The sequence below is a fragment of the Erpetoichthys calabaricus genome, chromosome 3 (genome assembly GCF_900747795.2).
Source record: "Erpetoichthys calabaricus chromosome 3, fErpCal1.3, whole genome shotgun sequence".
In the NCBI taxonomy this organism is placed as follows: domain Eukaryota; kingdom Metazoa; phylum Chordata; class Cladistia; order Polypteriformes; family Polypteridae; genus Erpetoichthys; species Erpetoichthys calabaricus.
Window position 1 is genome coordinate 269,878,420 of NC_041396.2, and position 21,771 is coordinate 269,900,190.

At 37.9% G+C, this 21,771-nt stretch overlaps 1 protein-coding gene across 3 annotated transcripts in view; it reads left to right on the forward strand.

The window, feature by feature from the left end:
* The window catches only part of LOC114649547 (retinal guanylyl cyclase 2-like), a 139,930-nt gene that overhangs the window by 105,052 nt on the left and 13,107 nt on the right, over nt 1–21,771 (forward strand). For all 3 annotated transcript variants that reach the window (XM_051925116.1, XM_051925117.1, XM_051925118.1), the window contains 4 exons: nt 1,180–1,372; nt 1,806–1,980; nt 8,184–8,282; nt 16,796–16,890. In XM_051925116.1, coding sequence (XP_051781076.1) covers nt 1,180–1,372; nt 1,806–1,980; nt 8,184–8,282; nt 16,796–16,890 — 562 coding nt within the window. The remainder of the gene's footprint in view (nt 1–1,179; nt 1,373–1,805; nt 1,981–8,183; nt 8,283–16,795; nt 16,891–21,771) is intronic.

The following is a 21,771-nucleotide window of genomic DNA, read 5'->3' on the forward strand; positions in this document are numbered from 1 at the left end:
GGCAGCTCTTGGCTTATCTTCACACTAGCTTGCTTTGTTACCACATGGCCATTGAATGAGGTATTGAAACAGGTCTTCTCTTCATGACTAGATGGTGAAAGAAAGGTTAAACCAAGGTGACCAACTTAATATTTTTATTTTGTTTATCACAAGCCACAAACCATTGGGACATTGTAATACATAATGGCCTCCAGTTCACATCCAATCATAAATAGCCATACCTCGGACCACTTGAATTAGATTACCTATCCCTTCCTGGGCCATTTACCAATGAAATCACTTATGTACAAGCTATCCCCAAGTTGATTTGTTTAGATTGTTTTGGGTGGCTTATAGACCCATGTAAATCGAGACACGGTCACCCTTGCAAAACCAGTTTGATAAATGCTCTATCCCTCCCTGCCATACTTTTTACATTCTGGGTCAGTCCTACTGACTTGTATGTGGGAGAGTTGGTTAGATTAACACCAAAGCACCACTGCTGTTATCAGTAATGTAAAACATGCCTCCTGAGACATTAGCTAATATTACATTATAGATTTCTATCCTGCAGCAAGCATTTCAGTTTATTTTAAATTTCACAATGTTGCAATGGAATACAGAGATGGAATTTCAAATTTACTTAAGTCAAATAGAAAGAGAATAATATATTGCAACATGTTGTATAATAAGATTGCAAATTTATTGTATTGTGACCCAAATATTATTATAATAAAGTATTATAGAGTCCCTGGCAATCTCCACAACTAATGACTAACAGCTATTTCTACACCTATAACACCCTTTCGCATGTTGGGACCATTGCCAGAGTAGATACACCTGGACAATACGAAGAGAGTTAGGCTGACTCCTGAAATAGTAAGAGAGACAGACTGTGCCTTATAAAGAGATGAGAGTGAGACTGAGGTCGAGTGATTTATGGATTTGAAGTCAAGTGAGTGTTAGTGACGAGTGTTGATTGGCAAGATTTACCGAAGCATTTTTCGCAGCAAATATGCTGTGTTTGCTGATGGCCTTGAATGATGTAGAATTATACAATGATTGCCTGAACAATTATCTGTTCTTATTTTTTATTTCTATAAATGAAAGCATTCCTGAGATACTTAAATGGATGAATATAGTTTGGGGTTAAAGAAATCAGTCACTTCTTGATATAACTGCATTTTCTTTTTTGATCAGTTCTGTGGCGGAGGCTTTAAAAACAGGAGCCCCAGTTGAGCCTGAGTACTTTGATGAGGTCACAATATACTTCAGTGATATTGTGGGTTTCACCACAATCTCAGCTATCAGTGAACCCATTGAGGTGGTTGATCTTCTTAATGACCTCTACACTCTGTTTGATGCCATCATTGGGTCACACGATGTGTACAAGGTGAGTAAGAAATGAGTTTTAGGTACATAACTTTTTACTCTTGCTGTTTTAGTTTTCAATACATTTCATAAAGTATTGAACTGAATTCTTTAATTATTTTACTTTTCATGTCTGCATGGGGTTTTTCCAGATTTGTGATTTCCTCCTAGATTCCACAAAATGCAGATTAGGTTAACTAAATAGGCCTGGTATTTGTAAGTGGTGATATGTGAGGTGAAGTATTCCCTGGAGTTCCATCCAGTGTTTGTTTCTAACTTTTCATTGATGCTGATGCTGGGATGATATCTGGCTCCTCACACCTCTGTACTGTAATGTAGAAAAAAAAAATTGTGCCTACAGTGTTGAACTTTAAATCCAAAACTTTCTGATTCGATCCTTATCTTTGACTCACTTTATGACCCTGTTTTCTGTTTTTCATGTGGCTCTGTAACAGGTAGAAACAATAGGAGATGCTTACATGGTGGCATCAGGTCTGCCCAAAAAGAATGGCAATCGACATGCAGCTGAGATTTCAAACATGTCCTTAGATATTCTCAGTTGTATCGGCGCCTTCAAGATGAGACACATGCCAGAAGTCAAAGTCAAGATCCGAATAGGTCTGCATTCAGGTAACTCTTTGGCCCTTTCTATTACTGAAGCAAATTAAATTATAAAACTTTCAGAACCTGAATTAAATGAATCAAAGTTCACTGCTAAAAAACCTAACCACTGTAGTCCCAAAGATAAACTGGTCAGGGCAACACAGAGTCATCTGATCAACTGGGCAGACAGTGTTTGGAGAGTAGGAAGAGTTCAAGAAATATCAGGCATGGACAGAGAGAGAGCACAAGCAACATGAAGCACAATGAGCTTAAAAATTATTCTTGCATGCAGTGACTTCCATATACAATCAATCCTCAAAATTTGTGCATTTAACTTTAGTGACTTCAAGCATTTGCATGATTTTAATTGTAACTTTTTTTTTACTTTCTTGTTAGCAACCTCACATATTCACGAGGTTCATGACTATGTGCATTAGAAAAAGAAATGAGAGGTACAATGCATGCAAGTTTGGGGAGCCATTAGTATCCTACTAGGCACTTCACCAGTCTTGATCAACCTACCAGTATAGAGTTAAGAGCTCCCCATGCATATGTTGCAAATTTCTATTGTTTTGCTCAAAATATCAAGTTTTGTATTGCAATTCTGCCCCCAAAGCATAATGCAATACCCTCAGGTGCTGAGCCCAAGTGTGTAAAGTCAGTGGTCTGGCTTAGTGAGAAAGTGAAGGTGTTAGATAAACTTCATGCCGAAAATCGACTCAAACATTGGTGTTAACGAATTGACCAGCTGGCTAAAGACTTTGTTGTTGCTGATCCCATCATCAATCGCAGCTTCAAGATTAAACATCAACTTGCCTCTGCTCTGCTCCCATTCACTGAGATCTTTAAGGATCTCAGGCTGTGCCCAAAACAGACGTTGCTGATGTATTATTTCACATGTCCATCATGATTTCTAACCCTATCCACAAAAAAGAGAGAGTGTTGGAGATGATGTTGAGACCACACCAATGTCTGTATCTTCTGACAGGGTTATCATTTCATTAACTCACATAGTGACCCTAAGCAAATGATTTAACCTGTCTGTGCTCCAACTGCAAAAAATACAGTAATAATAATAATAATAATACATTTTATTTATACAAGGTGCCTTTCTGAGAACTCAAGGACACCAAATAAACAATAAATAAATAAATAAAAGACACAATTATAAACAACTTAAAACATCAGAAAATCTAAGAATTAAAACCAAACAAAACCACTATAATCAGAAGGAAAAAGAAAAAGCCATTTTAAACAGATGTGTTTTAAGTTTACATTTGAAGGATGAATATGATTTGATATTTCGGAGCTCCGCAGGTAATGAATTCCAGAGCTTGGGAGCAGAACGGCTGAAAGCTCTGCTCCCCATGGTGGTTAGACGGGCGGGAGGGATGGTCAGATGAGTGGAGGAAGAGGATCTAAGGTTACGGGATGGAATGGCAACATGAAGAAGGTCAGACAGATATGGAGGGGCGAGGTTGTGGATGGCCTTAAATGTTAATAGCAGAATCTTAAAATCAATACGAAACTTGATCAGGAGCCAATGAAGCTGCTGCAAGACCGGAGTAATATGGTGAATAGATGGGGTTCAAGTGATGATACGTGCTGCAGAATTCTGGACTAACTGAAGCTTATAAAGAGATTTATTAGGGAGACCAAAGAGGAGTGAATTGCAGTAGTCCAGCCAAGAAGTGACAAGACTATGAGCAAGAATGGCAGTGGTATGAGGTGGTATGGCAGTAAGAATGCCAATGCACCAGCACACTTGTGGCTGTTGTTAAGGGGATATTCTCTGACTTAACATGGCCATACATTAGATTAAGCATCTTTGGGGTGAGGCAAGAACTGATTCTGGATGAGACACCAGTGTACTACAAGGTACGCCGGCCTTTTTAGAGTGCATTGCAAGATGAAATTGTCCTATCAGTAGAAAGACAGACACAGAAAAGGAAATTCAAACTCAGGATAAACATTGACAGACCTATGAATCAAACAGAGTCCATGGAGGTGGGAAGCTAACCAGTATTACCACACACCATCACCCAAGTGAAATAAATTTAATTCAGATACATAATAGATGATCCCAGATTAGAAAAAGTCAAAATAAATAAATGAAAAAATAAAAGAAATATTAACTACATAGACAAATAGCATTTTAAAAATGCAAAGGTGAAAGTAGTTTTTAATAGATTTTGTAGTGAACTCTTTGTGTCACATTTTACAAAATGAAGAATATGAAAGTATATAGTGCAATAATATTATAACAGTCAGTAAGGTCAACAGGACAGCATATCAAAAAGGAGATGAAACACAGTTGGAAAAACAAAACATCACAGCTTGGAGAAGAATTTTATTGTAGCTAAACCAAGGAATAAGGCTGCAGGCAGTGGTCCAAAAATCTAATAAGTGGTGTAACAAAGGCGCTATATGAGCGCCTGACCTGACATAGACTCTGGCCGTTGAGTGGTGGTTGCTGGGCCCTTTTATAGTCCACCCGGAAGTGCTCTAGGTGGTTGATTGCCGAGTTTCAGCTGCACCTCTGGGTGTGGCAAATACACTGCCCATATGGGCTCAGGAGTCCTAGCTGCAGCACCCCCTGGTGGCGCCTGCAGGACCCAACAGGGCTGCACCCAACTCCATTTCCCACGGATCCCTGCGGGAAACCGAGGCACCTCTCCAACCCAGGGGGGCGGCCCTCTAGCATCCAGAGGGAGGTATTGCATAGTCCGGGGCTGCTCCCCCTGATTATACAGTGAAGGGGCGTCTCGGCCAGGGTCCATGCCCACCGTCTGCCACGGTGGATTTATTTTATAGCTTGTAAAGGTGCTTATTAACATTAAACTTCTTAGAAAAACTCCCCTTTCCCCACGCACCACTATTTATAAATAACATTTCAATGTTGTGATCCAGGCTTGCCACATTTTTGTTGCGCGTTACTGTTGTATTTAATGTTACTGGATTCTGGATGGATTACAAAGTGGATTGTGGTGGGTCACCATGGGTTGGTTAATCAAATGACTTTTCTATGGTACAACCCATCTTGACGATTGAATGTAATTGACTATCATCAAGGCATTCAACAGGGAATGGGTCTTGAAGACACAAAAAAGGACAATATTGGGTCATGACAAAAAAAGTTTAAGAAACCATGATATAGTGAGGTACCAAGCTCAAAGTCCCAAAAAATTTCAAAAATGCCCACTGGGGGCAGGAGGGTGACAAACCCGGACTAGTCAAATCAAGAGCAAACTTTGAATCCTTATAAATAAAATGATTTATTTTAACAAAAGGCTCTGTTAAACAAAAATAAGCTCTGAGGTACACAAAGGCACAGAAGACAGTGCCTTTCAAAATAATCTCAAAAGCAAGCAAAGGCCCAATACGAAAATCAAACAATGGTTAAAGACAGAGCGAAAGGTTACAAAACCTAATAAATCAAAATAATCAAAAAAGACCAATAGACACAGGAGAATTCACCAACAACTCCACCAGTGCTTTCACAATGAACCTAAAGGGACTAAATTCTCCTTAGCCTTTAAAGGGATGAGGGCAGTGCCTTGCAATGATGGTCAGGTGGCCTCGCCTCTTGGAGAGCCACCTGCAAAACACAAGGAATGTAGCAGAAGAAGTTTTGACAAATAGAAAATAAATATCAACAAATTTAGCATAAAACTCAAATAAAAAAGCATAAATGAGAATTTTTTAATGTCCTGAGGGGGACCATGGCTAAACATACCAGTCTGTAGCATTTCCTATGCCCAATCATTAGGAGGTTTGTGTGGAAACCAACTCAAGTGATGCCCTTTTTAATGCCATTAGTGCTGGTACGATGCTCTTTTCTGCTCCTACCTATTTCTACTCAGATAATCTACTAACAAAAAAAAAACTGCAGCCTTCCCAGCTTCCAGGACCCATTGGGGTTGCATTACGTTTCAGAATTCATTTCAAAAGCTAAAATGGGCTAACGTGACCAAATGTAAAGATTCAGAGTGAAAGAGAGTGGGTGTCAATAAGCTGAAATAAGCATTTTAGAATTAGCTAGAGGTTGAGCTTACATTATTGGTTATGTCAGACAGGCCAAAAATGCACTCCACAGCCATCTTTGAATGGTACTTGATAAAACCTTTTCCAAGCTCTCTATTAATATTTTTATTTTATTAATTTTCATTGTAATCATTCCATACAAACAGATCAATTTATAACCCAACAAATTTGAAGACAAATCAAACCCCACCCCTGAGAAGGAGAGCTTAGCTAAAGGAAAATTGCTTTAAGCTTTTTAATAAGGCAACATTAGACAAAAGAAGGGGAGAAGTAAATATCTATATAAATAAGAGATGGAGAAGGGAGTTAAATGCAATAATAGTTAATTCTCTTATTCTAAAATAATATTGATTAAATCCTGCCAAGTTTTGAAAAAATTTTGTACAGATCCTCTAACTGAAAATTTGATTTTTTCCAATTTCAAATAATATAAAACATCAGTTTCCCACTGACTTATAAGAGGAGAATTAGGATTCTTCCAATTTAACAAAATAAGTCTGCGTGCCAAGAGTGTAGTGAATGCAATCACCGTTTGCTTGTCCTTCTCCAATTCAAGTCCATCTGGAAGGACACCAAACACAGCTGTTAGTGGGTTAGGAGGGATTGTGATACTAAGGCTGTCTGAGAGGCACTTAAAAATTTTGATCCAAAATGATGTTAGTTTGGTGCAGGCCCAAAACATGTGACCCAGTGAGGCAGAAGCTTGGTTGCAGCGTTCGCAGGTTGGATCTTGCCCTGGAAACATTTTGGACAGTTTTAAGCGAAACAGATGAGCTCGATATATAATTTTTAGTTGAATAATTCTATGCTTTGCGCATATGGAGCTCGAGTGAATTCTCTGCTTTGCTACCTTCCACTCCTTTTCTGATATATTGATTAAGAGATCTTCTTCCCAATGTCCTCTTGGATCTTTGAAAGGTAGGGACTCTAATAAGATTTTATATATTGCGGAAATAGTGTTTGTTTCCTCGGAATTGAGCAGTATTTTTTCCAGCATTGTGGAGGGTGCAAGGTGGGGGAAATCGGGCAATTTCTGTTTAACAAAATTTCTAATTTGAAGATAGTAAAAGAAATGTGTAGCTGGGAGGTTAAATTTTGAACGTAATTGTTCAAAAGATGTAAATATGTTGTCTATATAAAGATCTCTGAGCATTTTAATCCCAAAACTTTTCCAGGTATTAAAAACTGGATATACTTGCGAAGGTTGAAAGAGGTGGTTCCCTTGCAGAGGTGCCACTGATAAAAGATTTTCCATCTTAAAATGCTTCCTAATTTGGTTCCATATTCTGAGTGAGTAAAGCACAATTGGGTTATTAGTATATTTGCGATAACTTTCATTTATTGGAGAGCAGAGCAGGGAATATAAAGAAGTACTACAGGATTTTACTTCTATTGCAGACCAAGCCTGTGTATGTTCATTTTTTTGTGTCCAGGTTTTTATGGCTTGTATGTTTGCTGCCCAGTAATAAAACTGAAAATTAGGTAAAGCCATGCCACCTTCTGCCTGAGGTCTTTGTAGGGTCGCTCTTCGGATACGTGGGTGTTTTGAGTTCCAAATGAATGAGGTTATTATTGAATCTAACTGTTTAAAAAACGATTTATTGATATATATTGAAATGTTTTGAAATAAAAAGAGAAGTTTAGGAAGCTCTCTACTAAAACGAGTAACTCCCAGACTTTAGTGAAAGCTGTAGCATTATACTGTTTATTAGCACTTCTTTCTGTTTGTGTCACATTAAATCAGTTATACAAACGGTATTGTCCAACATCTATCTGTTGACATGTTGCTGTGGTGTTTGGATGCACAACATACCATGTAATGCGTTGTTCAGTAAAGGTTTCTTGGAGGTGTCCATATTGTCTTTCCAAATATTTTACTGAAACGTGATAAGCTCAGGTGTCACAGCATTCCCAGCCACGGGATCCAAGATAAATGGAACACAGCCTTAGATTTATGCCAGACTAACATCAATGATCTTCACATTTTAGAAGGCCTATGTAAAGTTATTTTGAAATTTGATTACTTCTTTACCAAGACGTGCCAGATGAATGCATATTTTTTAATTCTCCCTTCTTGAATTCTAAATTTAAAATCAGTGTCTCTGTCTCCTTTGAAAGCAAATAGTATTCAGATGAAAGACGAGAGAATGATTCTATATTACTGAATGCTGTTTCCTTTTTCTCAGGACCCTGCGTGGCGGGAGTGGTTGGACTCACGATGCCCCGCTATTGTCTCTTTGGGGACACTGTCAATACAGCCTCTAGGATGGAATCCACAGGGTTGCGTAAGTGAAACTTTCTTATGCTTCTGTGGGGAGTTGTTTGAGTTACAGTAACTAGTGAATCATGTAGTCAAGCACACACGTGGAAAGGAAGACTAACTGATGTTAAAGTGGAAAACACAAAGGCATTCTTCATGCAAATGGTCATGAGAATCTGGAAGAAACTACAGAGTCATGAACTGAGGTAGAAAGTTGACAGCTTGTAAAAAATTGTATGAGTGGTGACTAGAAGTCAAACAATATTATATCTGAAATATATTTAGCCATGTATTACACAGCATAGGCTAGACTGTGGATGATGGGTTTAATGTCGCTGATAATGCTGTTTTCAAAAAGGATGAAAGCAAAGGCTAGCAATATATATCATATATCATACAGCACAGATTGACAAATATATCCTTCTATTATATAAAAACATCTTGGGATGAGACAAGGCTTTTTCAGAGAGACGGGACAAAAATTTTCAGAGACATAATTTCAAGTCCTGCAAGACGAGACTTTGTGCCAGGAGATGAATTGAGAAACTTAACAGGTCCAAGCGGGGGCAGAAATTAAAGACAAACAGTAGAACAAGAAAAGACATAGATTTGAAGACAAAGTAGAACATCGTAAAGAGGCTCAAAAACGTTGGCGCGATACACATGCAGAGTGGGTTAGATATTATTAAAGTACGAAAATTCGAAAGTGTCAAAAAACTGATAGTAAAGATCACATTAACGCTAGCAAATGGAAATTATTACTAGGGGAAATAATGGAACAGCGAAAAGAGATCAAATATATGGACAGATATTGTTCAGCTTTAAAGTTTAAGTCGGAGACTTGTAGATCGTCTAATTCGTGTTGCCAGATAGATAGATAGATAGATAGATAGATAGATAGATAGATAGATAGATAGATAGATAGATAGATAGATAGATAGATAGATAGATAGATAGATAGATAGATACTTTATTAATCCCGAGGGGAAATTCACATACTCCAGCAGCAGCATACAGTGTTTCTTCCAAATGAAGAGGCATATCCGCGAGAAGTAAAAGATTTGTTATTTGGTGAAAGTGAAATTCACAAACACTACAGGCAAAATATTCAAATCTATAATAATCTGTTCATGTTCGCATCATTCAATTCTCAAAATATAGATTTACACGATTCAGGACCATACACTATGAGAATCTGTGGTCCCGCAACAATTAAAGCTACTACAAGTTTAATTTCAAAGAAACCACAATTCGGTCAGGTTTATATTTATGATCATGGAAAAGCAATGCAACATGAAATCGAAAGAGTTAAACGATTGGACGTATTAGAAATTCTACGGCCAATAATGGATACAACTCAATATGTCCAAAAGTATCGCACTTTACACAAAATTTATCTGAAAAACTCGGACAAAGAAGTTTTCTTGGATTTCTATATGAATCCGAAAGATCACACTTGCATTTATAATAAACCAACTTGTGATGAATTGTCAGCGACAATAGGTTCAAAAGATGGAGATATTCATGTTTATCCAAAAGCACAGCACAATTCGTCGCAAACGGCAGATCCATGAAATGACTAACGCATAGGGCCCACACGGGGGTTGATGAGCAAAGCGAGCAGGGGGCAGAGCCCCCTAGTCTACTATATAATAAAACACTAAGGTCTGTATGTATGTATACTGTCCCACAGAGCAATCTGATTGGTCAGTTTGGCTTTGGTGACACAATAGAAAGATGACGTGAGAGTGTGAGATACATGAAGAGGAGTGATGGCGTAGGAACCACTCAGAAGGCTATAAAAGAGGACTGGAAGAGAGCAAGGCATCTCGAAATGATGCAGGCTTTTCGGGAACATTCTTAACAGAGGGAGCTCCAGGCAAGAGAGATTTAGACACAAAAAGCTGAAGGTACATGTGGGGACAGAGATATCAAATATCTTTTACATTTATTCTATCTTTAACGATTAATTTGGCTATTGCAAGATAAAAGAGATGCAGTTTAAGTTCTTCATAAAAATTTTCAAGGTATGAGCTAGGGCCACACAGGTTCCTGTTGTCTGCAATACTTACAAATGGCCAATGATCATTGGTACCAGCCTGGTGTGCTGCCAGCATTAAGTGGTTTGTCATGTTGCAGTAGGCACCACCATTCTTCTCTGTGCTATTTTTAACTTTAATGTGCAATACACTAATATCCAAAGTAGAGCTAACCCTTTATTCCGCGGCAGATTCAGGCCATTCAAACCTGACAGCTTCCTGAAGAAATTAAAATAGGCTTCAGAAATGAGATTAAGAACATCTCTGACGCAGGCTGGTCTGAAAAAGAATAACACTTTCGTCATTAACACTTCTTGTAGCAGATCAGTGATGCCATTTCTACTTTCCGGGAGTGTAATAAAAAAAAGTCAAGGCCTTTGAAGAGGCACCAATCGATTTAGAAGTCATCCACTCCAAATATAGGGCAGCTTTGATTACAGCAGGAGCGTTTATTTATTTAGACACGTAGAGAAGAAGGGAGATTAGAGGCTCTGAAGAAGCCGTTACATAATGTTGCTGTCTGTGGGAAATGCAGCTGAGAGCCATTTATTAAAGAAAAGAAAAACAACACCAACCGTGAAGTAAAGTCCACAATGCATCAGTAATAATTTATGAAGTGCTCAACTTGAAAGACCAATTCAGAGGATTTAGAAGATCAACAGATTATCAGCCAGCATAGGACTTCCGTTAAACATTTATTCATTCATTCATTTTGTAAATCTGATTATTGTAATCGAGCATTATAGGAGGCCAGTGTTGAGTTCAAGGCAGGAGCAAACCCTGAATGGAGTGGTAGACTATTATAGTCCATCAAATACAAAATTAGCAAACATATACCATGTGCCAAAGGCCACAAATTTAGTTGCAACAGAGTAATGCGTACATGTCTGTACAAGATGGTGGTTGTGATGGACGCCCTATTTATGATGCTCCATTAAGTGATTAATTATATTGTTTATTAAAATGTAGAGATTTTGTGTTTCTCTCATTCATTTTCATTGACAAAATCAAATCATAAATGAAAGCTTTGGTAGTTACTGCAGGCCTTTTAGTGAGGAAAAAACAAGGATAATTGTAACTTAAATGAATTAATGTGTATTTTATGAAGTCATGTCCATTAACTGTACAGGTTTCTGTAGCCAGGTGGTGTTTACCTGCTTGTTTCATGGATAGTTCCACTTGTGATATACAGTAGCTTGTCGAATGACTCTCAAGGAGTAATGTACCATACTCCTGATGCGGTAATGCTTGTCTTAAAGTATGTAGTCATGACCACACATCACTTTGGATAAAAGCTTCTTTTATACAGACTCATCTTTGGTCACATGGAACAAAAATGGCATCCATTCATGCCTTTGTGTTACCTTAGATAGCTAAAGAATCCAGTCCTTAAGCCACAAATCTTACAACAGTAGTGTTCCACTTGGAAGCGGGTTTCTCAAATTTGGATTCAATTACCATGACCTTCTTGGTGTGTCTGATCAGAGTCCTGAAGTAAACTGTTGCTTGATGAATTGGCCTTTGTACAGTAGGCCTGGTGGGGATCTTTGAATGGCTTTCTCTGGCCATTCCAGATCCTCTGGCCTTGGCTCAGCTGAGAATAGAAGATTTGCTAGGAAACAGTGACGGTCAACAATGGTTGTCTTCCTGGAGGATCATGACTTAAATGCTGGCCACCTTTGTTTCAATAAGAAGGTTGGACTTGTTGAATCCTCAGCAGTTGAAACAAAGTAATCATTCAGGGGTAGTGTTCTAAACGCATTTGTCTTTATATGTATTTTTATTAATCAAAAATAAATAATAAACATTTAATAAATTAGAGCATACTATGGAGTCATTAATATGAATTCTAACCTTGTGTCCACCTCCCCCTGATCATCAGGCCAGTGTCAAAACCCCACTCAGGACACTAAAGGGCTTTATCACTTGAACAACACAAACAAATCTCTTAATTCCATCAACAACATAAGCTGTTAATCTTCGTGAAAATAATTCCTTTCTCTCTCATCCACCTTATACCTCATGTCCCACTGATCTAAAGGACATTGCAGTGAAGCACATGTCTCAGAAAGGTGGGCTGTCTGTGTCTGTAACACTAGCGTGTGTACTTTTCTGGCACATTCCAGAGCGCTGCCCATAAGCAAATCCTGTGTGCTTGAAATGGATCAGTCCTGATGTGACAAAACTGATGATCTCCATGAGTAGTATAAATGGAAATATGTACAATAACTTTGAAAGATCTAGTCCACTGGTAAAAAGCCACAATAACATAAATAATACATTGAAAATTGCTTGCCTTAATTCTATCAGTGTCAAGAATAAAATAAGAGAGTTGGATTTATACATAGCTGCACATAATTGTTACAGCAATAACAGAAACCTGGTTAAATAATAAAGACGGGAATGAGTATAATATAAATTGGTACACATTATTTAGGAAAGAATGGATAAAAACAGAAAAGTCAGGTGAGTCATCATTTATGTAAAACAATTAGCTGGAGAGCCACATCTTAGTGAGGATGTTTGGAATCGACCAGAAAGTGTTTGGGATAGAGGCCTTGCAGTATATTAGAAGTGATACAGAAATGCAGATAATAATTTCCAATATACATCTTTTTTGTTAACAATAAAAAGGCAAGTTTATAGAGGGCAGTTACAGTCAAGTTGGACATTAAATGTGAGTTTCCCATTGGGATTAATAAAGTATCTATCTATCTATCTATCTATCTATCTATCTATCTATCTATCTATCTATCTATCTATCTATCTATCTATCTAATTACCCAAATATTAACTGGCTAACTAAAACAGCCAGGGAGAGGTGTGTCAGCCAAGACAGGCCAGCAGCATCCAGAGCCTTTAAGAACCCAAGGAAAATATCATCCATGCCCCCCAGAGTCTTGCCACTAAGGAGTTTTTAAACCACCCTATTGACCTCAGCTCCAGTAATGGGTGAGTACCCCTCCAAGTCCCCTGATTCTGGTTCTTCAAAAGAAGACAGGTTGGTGGGATTTTGGAGGACTACAAAGTGCTCTTTCTACCATCCGATTATATTCCCAGGTGAGGTCAACAACATTCCATCCCTGCTACAAACAGCATGGACAAAGCACTGCTTCTCCCTCCTGAGTCACCTGACAGTTTGCTAGAATCACTTCAAGGCCAAATGTAAGTCATTTTCCATGGCCTCACTGAATTCCCACATCTGAAATTTTGCTTCCAAAACTGTTATTGTCATGTTCCACTTGGCCTGTTATTCTCTGTAAACTGCCTCTGGAATCCCACAAGCTGGCCAAGCTCGTAAAGACTCCTTTAGCGTGATGGTGTCACCGGGTTCAGAGATTACCACCACAACAAGCACCAATGACCTTACCGCAGCTACTCTGCACAGTCGCCTCACCAATGAAGGCACGGAGCATGGCTCATTTGGTTACAATGTCCCCAGCCTCCCTCAAAATACAAGAGAGATTTGTCTTGAGATGCAAGTTGAAGATCTCCTTGTTGGGGTCCTCTGCCAAACATTTCCAGGATGTGGCTCATGGCCTAGGCAGCAGTTGAAGGCAGGAACCTTGGCGGACTGCTCCACAGCTACTGAAACTGATTATATCTCATTACATCAAAAGGATGATCAGGCTGATCCAAGTACTATGCATCACAGGTAAGTTAATGAAAGTACTTATTAATGAAAAGATTGAGCATCATATCAAGAATAGTGTATTAGCAACTAATCATTGTGAGTTCAGATTGGGAGATCGTGTTTCACTAACGTGAGGAAGCAACAGAAGCATATGATGAGGGAAGTGCATATAATGTTATTTACCTTAATTTTCAGAAGGCTTTTGATAAGTGACCACAAACGTGGTACGTAATAAAGCTAAAAGAAGTGAACATTTATGACTCTGTGTGTAGACTTATACAGAATTGGCCTAGACACCAGGATAAAGGGGTTATGATAAACAAAACCTTTTTCAGAATTAGGTGATGTTAAAAGTGGTGCCACCCCCTTTAATGAGTGCTAGAGATGCTGCTCATTTTAATATGACCAGGATAAGAATATAAATAACAAGGTGAAGCTATACTAGGAGTAAGAGAAGATAATGTAGACATGCTCAGATAATTAAACTTGTTGTCTAGACTGGAAAAGACTGATTTAGGACCTCATACTGTTCTTCAAAATTCTCAAAGGAACTGATAAGGTAGATCCAGATGAATTGTTTTTCACCAAATGATGAATCACACCACTACATTTTGGTTTAAAAATGCAATTTTTACACAAAGAAACAATCTGACTTTCTAAATGGAAACTATCTTTGCTCACACTAGCTTTTTCACATCGTTGATAGCCAATAATGTGCTGCCTGACAGCAGCAGTGCCTGTATAAAGGCTCTCCAGGTATGGTGAGTTCAGTTGTAATCTCGATCCTTTTCTGTTATGGTATGGCAAACATGAGACATCACACAGATAAGTCTCTCTTCTTTTTACGTGATCCAAAGCAACTGTGTTCCTTTTCTCCTCAGGACTGTGTTGCTTGCAATTCCGGATGAACACTCATTCGTTGTCAGCTCTTGTGCACATGGTAGCCCACCCCTGCAATTTAAGACTAAAGCAGACCTTCTTGATTTTATTGAGATGAGACAACAACAACAAAAAGAGCAACATTAATTTCTTTAACACAATTTTCATACACAGGATGTAGTTCAAAGAGCTTTGAAAGATGTCAAGGAAATAGTTACAAGGAAAGACAAACAAATTAAATTGGTAAGAATGATAAAGGATAAATTTTAAAAAATAAATCAGTACGATAACATAGACATATAATTAGTGGAAGGGTACATTCCTTATATGATGATAAGGTCAGATTGATGGGAGGACAAAGAAAAAACAAAAAAAAAAAAACCTCCAGTTTAGCCAGAGAAAAATATCAAATCTGCAGGGCTTCCAAGGCCAAAAGACCACCCAGCCCTCACTGGGTATTCTACATATCATAAATGCACTTTTGTTCTTCCTCATTATTTCCAGGCTTTGCCCCAGAGGATTTGATGCAGTAGGTCTTGTGGAAATTGGCGTACCCACCTTCATTCCAGCATCACAGGAGGCTGCACAGGGTTTTGTTCAGGTGGTGGTAAAACGCCACCACACGAAAAACATCAAAGAGCCATCTGGAGCTCAGGAGGAGGTAGTACCCTGTGCATGTGCTCTGCTCCCCCAGTCCTTCCATTATGGGAAAGGGCCCTGGGTGTCCATCACATAGGACATAAACATATTTACATTACAAAACAACTTATTCTTATTTTAGTGCACTTCACTGGGTGCAGGTGCAGAGCGAATAATATTAAGTCAAAATACAAGTATAGAATTTACTGATTACTAAATACGGAACTGAAAAAACAGATTTTTTAAAACACTCAGATAACAAGGTAGAGATGATTAAACATAAATGGAAACCAAAAATATCGGTCCATTAATTAATTGATGAACTATGGCCAGTTGACAACAGAGGAGATTAAAACTGTAAAAGATGAAAGTCCAAAGCAAAGTCAGACACAGTCCCAGTCACGGAGACCCTGCTGAGTTTTCTATACTGTGGAGCCTCAGTCTGTCTATCTGTAATGGCTGTTTTGAAGCTGCAAAGTAGACCCATTGATGTCTTTAACCAGACAACATAAAGAAGTGAATAAAACTGTAATAATCTGTTAAGTTTGTGCCGTGAGGAGCACAAGTCTTTACATAATTTATAAGCAACGCTTTACTTTAGGTATTGCAAAAATGCATCTATTATTCATGCACTCTTATGTAACAAGACCTTAACAAACACTTCTTTGGGTCTTCATAAGACTTACAAAGCATCAATAAAGTATTTATGCATCTCTTGAATGTGGCCTACTGACAGCACTTCACTTTGGAGTGGTCTGAGTTGCCTTAACTGAGACACATTTCTCTTGATATTACATATGTAGTATAAAACCTGTGAATCCTTCATATTAACAAGTCATTTTATCGTCATGTCAATATGCCACACTGCACAGAGGTGAACGACTGATGCTTTATAAGTGTTAGGAAGACCAAAAGAAGCCTTTCTTAAGCTCTTGTTACATTAGATGAAATGAGTAACGGATGCATTTTTGGAAAACCTGAACTAAAGTGTTACCTAAGTAACATAGTATAAGATCACAATTGAAATACTCTGTGTGGTTTTGGTCTCCTATTGTAATAGCAATAGGAAAATCCAGATCATAAGAGTTATTTAAATACAGTAAAGTTTGTGAATTGAGTATTATCTCTGTGCCAACATTTTCCACACCTCCTCATTAAAATAAGTAATTATAAGCTATTGCACTGCATTCTCTTTCTCTGGGCACTCAGATTGTACACTTTACTTAGGCCGCAAACACTCACAGAATGTCTGGTCATCAGACTGAAGCAAAATTAAAAGAAAAACAGCTGCCAGCTGACTACAGGAAAGACTTGTTCTCATTCATGTCTGCTTTCTTTCTTTTCCAGCTTACAGAATCCACCTGAATCAAACAACAGTCAATATTTTACATAGCTTGAAAATGGGGTATAAATTAGATGTCAGAGGAAAGACTGAACTAAAGGTAAGAGTCAACATTTCATTCTCCAATCTCTCTTTGTCCCTCACTGCAGAAGAACAATTGGTCCTCTTTTATTTTATAGTGCTAAATGTATTTTTCTGTTTTTTTTCATCCCCTTCCACTGTTTTAAATTGTAACTCCATCAAAGTGAAGGAACATCCATCCATTATCCAAACCACTATATCCTCACTACATGGTCCAATTCCAGCCAACACAGGGCGCATGGCAGGAAACAAAACCCCAGGCAGGGCGCCAGCCCATCGCAGAGTGAAGGAACATTGAAATGAAAAATTGAACATGTACAAGGAAGTTTACTGACTTTATGATTTGCTTCATAATATACTGTATAGTACATGCATATGAGTCCTTACATTCATAAGCCTAGCTCACCCGGTTCAGCAGAGCAATCAGCCCTGTGTAACAATACATTTATGTGCTTTTGTAATATTTCCCTCTAACAGTCATTTGGTGGCTCGATGTTACTTGACTAGAAACTTCTCTACTAATGCCAGTAGTGTTGACTTCAGGATAGAAGAGGTGTTTGAGGGTTTGCACATGATTCACATAATTGTTTTGTAAAGTGTTTAAGTAGCAAAGGCCTCTCATTTATCATGCAGTTATTTCCTTCCATGTGGCCTTAAAGAAAGCTGAGATCCCACTCCGTAGTGGGCACATCTTGTAGCTCCGTCACTTTCTCTTATCACTGTTAAAATATGGCAGCCATCAACAATATGGCACAATAAAATGATATTAAAATGTAAGTATGTGGGGTCAGGGCAAAACAGGGTGCCCCAGTGAACTACTTTGCCCAGGGGGCATATGATGCTGTTACGACGGCCCTGGGGTACAGTCTAGAAAGTGATCATTTCAAATCTCTACCTGTGGCCATCTGCCTTTTTAGCTAAGAAAGTTCATTCCAACTGTGCATTATATTATTTATTAACTGGTGGATCTGTGAAGACAATTTGATTTTTTTCTAAAACTTTAATATGATTGGATATTCATGTCAGTTACTACAAAACCTGCATTACAGTGAAGAACGACTTAAAGAATGCTTGTACAAAGTAATGACACAGAGGAGGAGAATGAAAAACTAAGCAATATAGAAAATCTATCTACAATACTACTTACTATAATCTGATGTTAAATTTGAAGTAACCATTTTTCTCAGGAGCAATGTCAAATAACCAAGCTCTTACCAGTCCATGTACTTCTACCTGCAACTTATCACCTTCTTTTTTACTTTGTCATTATTGACATGTATCTTTTTTTGTGATAATTTTGACACACAAACCCAAATAGTGAGTTATTGTTATCTACATTTTTCCACAGCTACCACTAATACCAGCAATAACCTGCTGTTCAGGGGGCACTATTTACTTCGATTATTTGTGTGCTACATACAGTATCTGAATATATCCTCACGTGTTCATTTCTGTATTAAAACATTAGAAACATTTTGATGAGAACAGGCCATTGAGTCCAACAAGCTTGCCAATCCGATTCACCAAACTATCTCAAGTCGAGATATGAAGGTCTCTATCGTCCTGCTGTCTGCCCCACTACTTGCTAATTTATTACGTGGCACCTATGATTTTTTGTGTTAAGAAAAACTTTAGAACATTTGTCCAAAACCTTATCACATTTGTATCTGTGCCCCTGTGTTCTTGTAGAAGAGTTTATTTTCAATTAACAGCAAGGATCCACTGTATTAGTTGGCTTTATAATTTTAAATAGGTACTCATGTCTCCTCTTAACTTTTGTTTGCTTAAACCAAAATGTTTTCTTAAATCTGTATGTAGCATAATATAGCACCATTCAAATGAATATTAGTTTCTATAATTATGACTTTGCTCAATACTCATCAGTACTTTTTGTCTTTTATGTCTCGATGCATGCTTAATAATCCAGGTAAGGAAATTCTAGAAAGCTGATTCAGTTCATCTGGATATAATTTTTCACCAGGGAGATACGTTGCATCACTCATCCAAGTGACTTCCTTAGTCTCAGTTGACTGCAGGTTTCTCCAGCCTTATAAACAGTACCTTTGCATAATGACCGCAACTAGCACCGCTGACTAACAATGGGCCATGTGATCAATGATATGCAAAAATGTCAAAGCAGGGAAGACACCTAAAGAATGATCTAAGCAATCCAGGAGAGAGGAAGGACAACCACTGCCTAAGCGAAAACCTTTGGTGATCCCTTATGTGTCGGAACAGCTGAGACACATTTTTTCAAAACACCAGGTCTTGGTGGCTTTCAAACCCCAAAACACACTACGCCAAAAATTGGTCCACCCCATGGATCGGGTGCCCCAGCACAGACAGAGTGATATAGTTTACACAGTTAAGTGCCAAGAGGATTGCCGTGAATTATACATCGGGGAAACCAAACAACCACTGGCGAAGCGGATGGCACAACACAGAAGAGCTACCTCATCAGGACAGGACTCCGCAGTCTATTTACATTTACAGGACAGTGGTCACTCTTTCAGTGATGAAGATGTGCACATCTTAGACAGGGAGGAACGCTGGTTTGAGCGAGGAGTCAAGGAGGCCATTTACATATAAAAGGATGACCAACTCTGAACCAAGGAGGGGGCCTAAGGGTACATCTTTCACCATCTTACAATGCTGTGATTGCAGCCATTCCCCAACTCTCTGTGAATGGTACTCATGGCCATTGATGAATGGACAATTTGCACATCATTGATCACACGGCCCATTGTTAGTCAATGGTGCTAGTTGCGGTCATTATGCAAAGGTACTGTTTATAAGGTTGGAGAAACCTGCAGTCAGCTGAGACTGAGGAAGTCACTTGGACGAGTGATGTAACGTATCTCCCTGGAAAAGAACTATGTCCAGATGAACTGAATCAGCTTTCTAGAATTTTTGTCTTTTATTTCTCTTTCTGTGTGTTCAAACACATATTACTAAATCTAATACTTCATAATACTGTATATTGGGACTCTCGCCTTCATTCCTTTGATTATTCACAGTCCTGAAAGGCAAAGATTCCTTTAAATGGTTTTGCTACAAGTTCTCACTTTTTAGCATTCGTATCACAAGGTGTGACCAACAAATATCATTTTTTTTAATATAGATTATTTGCTGAAAAAGGAAGAGAGAGGCAAAGGTTTAGAATCACTAAATCAGGAATCAGTAAAAAATTGGAACATTGTTGGCCCGTTAACTAAAATATAAAGCCTGATGAAATACTTGAAACATACTTGATATTTCCATTCCTCATCTTATAGTATTCTACTGATTATTATAATTAGTATGTAAAATCTGTTTTCATAAAAATAGTGGAATCACGCACTCAGTCAAGGAAGGAAGACATCAGAGGAGAAAGGATGATTTCATAAAGATTTTACAGATTCAACTACTGGTAATTAGAACACAGAAGGAGTTGTCTTTTATTTCAGCCAAGAAAAATCTGGATCTAATCGAACCATACTTTTCTGTAGCCATAGATTCTGGCTTTGTAAAAGAATGTTAGGCACCACTATGCTCATAACATCCCAAACATGTGTATTTTCAGCAAAATATTTTTAAATAAACCACCTCTGGAAAACGGTCTTGTGAACGAAAATGGAACATGCTCAGATGCAAATAGACATTGGACTTGTAGACCCGCCTCACAGCATTGAATTTACACTAATAGCAGTAAGCCACAATTGGAATACTTTGAGAATATTTAGTGGCAGGCTGTGTGAAACTATACGAGTGAATTGAGCATCTCCGCTATGCACAAGTATAAGACGAATTCCTGATAATGTTTTCACATACTTTTCATTAACTTTTAATCTTTAGTTTCTCGGTGCATTCTTTCTGCTGATATCACATGAATTGCAAAGTTAGCCAGTAAATAAGCTGTTACTGAGCTGGACCTCTAACCAATGAATGAGCCCGGGAGGCGGGTCTTCATTTCAAATCCTGATGCGACTCTGAGCATGCATTATCTTTGCTCATGACAATGTTTTTCTGATCTTTAGTTTATGTAACAGTGTTTTAGTAAAAATAAACATGTTTGCAACATTATGAGCATTCAACTGGATGACTTGACATGTAGATTATGTAAATGAGTAAAGTGAGATTTCTGGATATTGTTTCCTGGTCACCATAGATCCCTGTTATATCAGATACTTTATCTTAATTCTGAATGAAAACATGAGATTACATTTCTTTGTCCATCAATACAAACTACGTAGTGTAAGTAATACATTTAAAAAAATATTTTTTGAGTTAAAGGAGTTTTCCCGTAACAAATCAAAATGAATGTAGTTATATAGTGGAATGTACTTTTACATTTGCTGCATTGACACTGAATAACATACTGCCTTTGTGTTCATGGGTGCCACCATTTTTGGTTTCTTTTCACTATGATGTTGTGTGGTTGCTACCCATGAAGGCCACGATATAAAAGATAGTTGCGTGCAGTATCATGTGTCTATACTTTAAGACTATTTATTGTATATACTTTAAGACTATTTATTATAATAACTTTTTAGGGAAAAAAGCAAAGTGTTTAGGGACATTTTCTGGTTACAACATTAACTTCCTTTAAAAATTTAAGTCTGGCTAGAACTTTGATTTTGACTTTCGATTTCATGGCTTATGTATAACAGACCCCTTGCTTGTTTTCTGACTACTCATGGCCTCCTATCCTGAAGTTTTCATCATTTTATTGCAAATAAACAAGTTTTAAAAGTGGTTTTATTTATATAACTTACACTCTTTTCCAAAGTGATTTAAACACTACAAGTGCATTGTATAATTTTTTTCGATCCTCCCTCTCATTTTGAAATACAGGGCCAAGAGGACTAACTTGCTTGTGGTCACATAATGGGTGCGGTTACATTAATTTTATTCTTAGAAA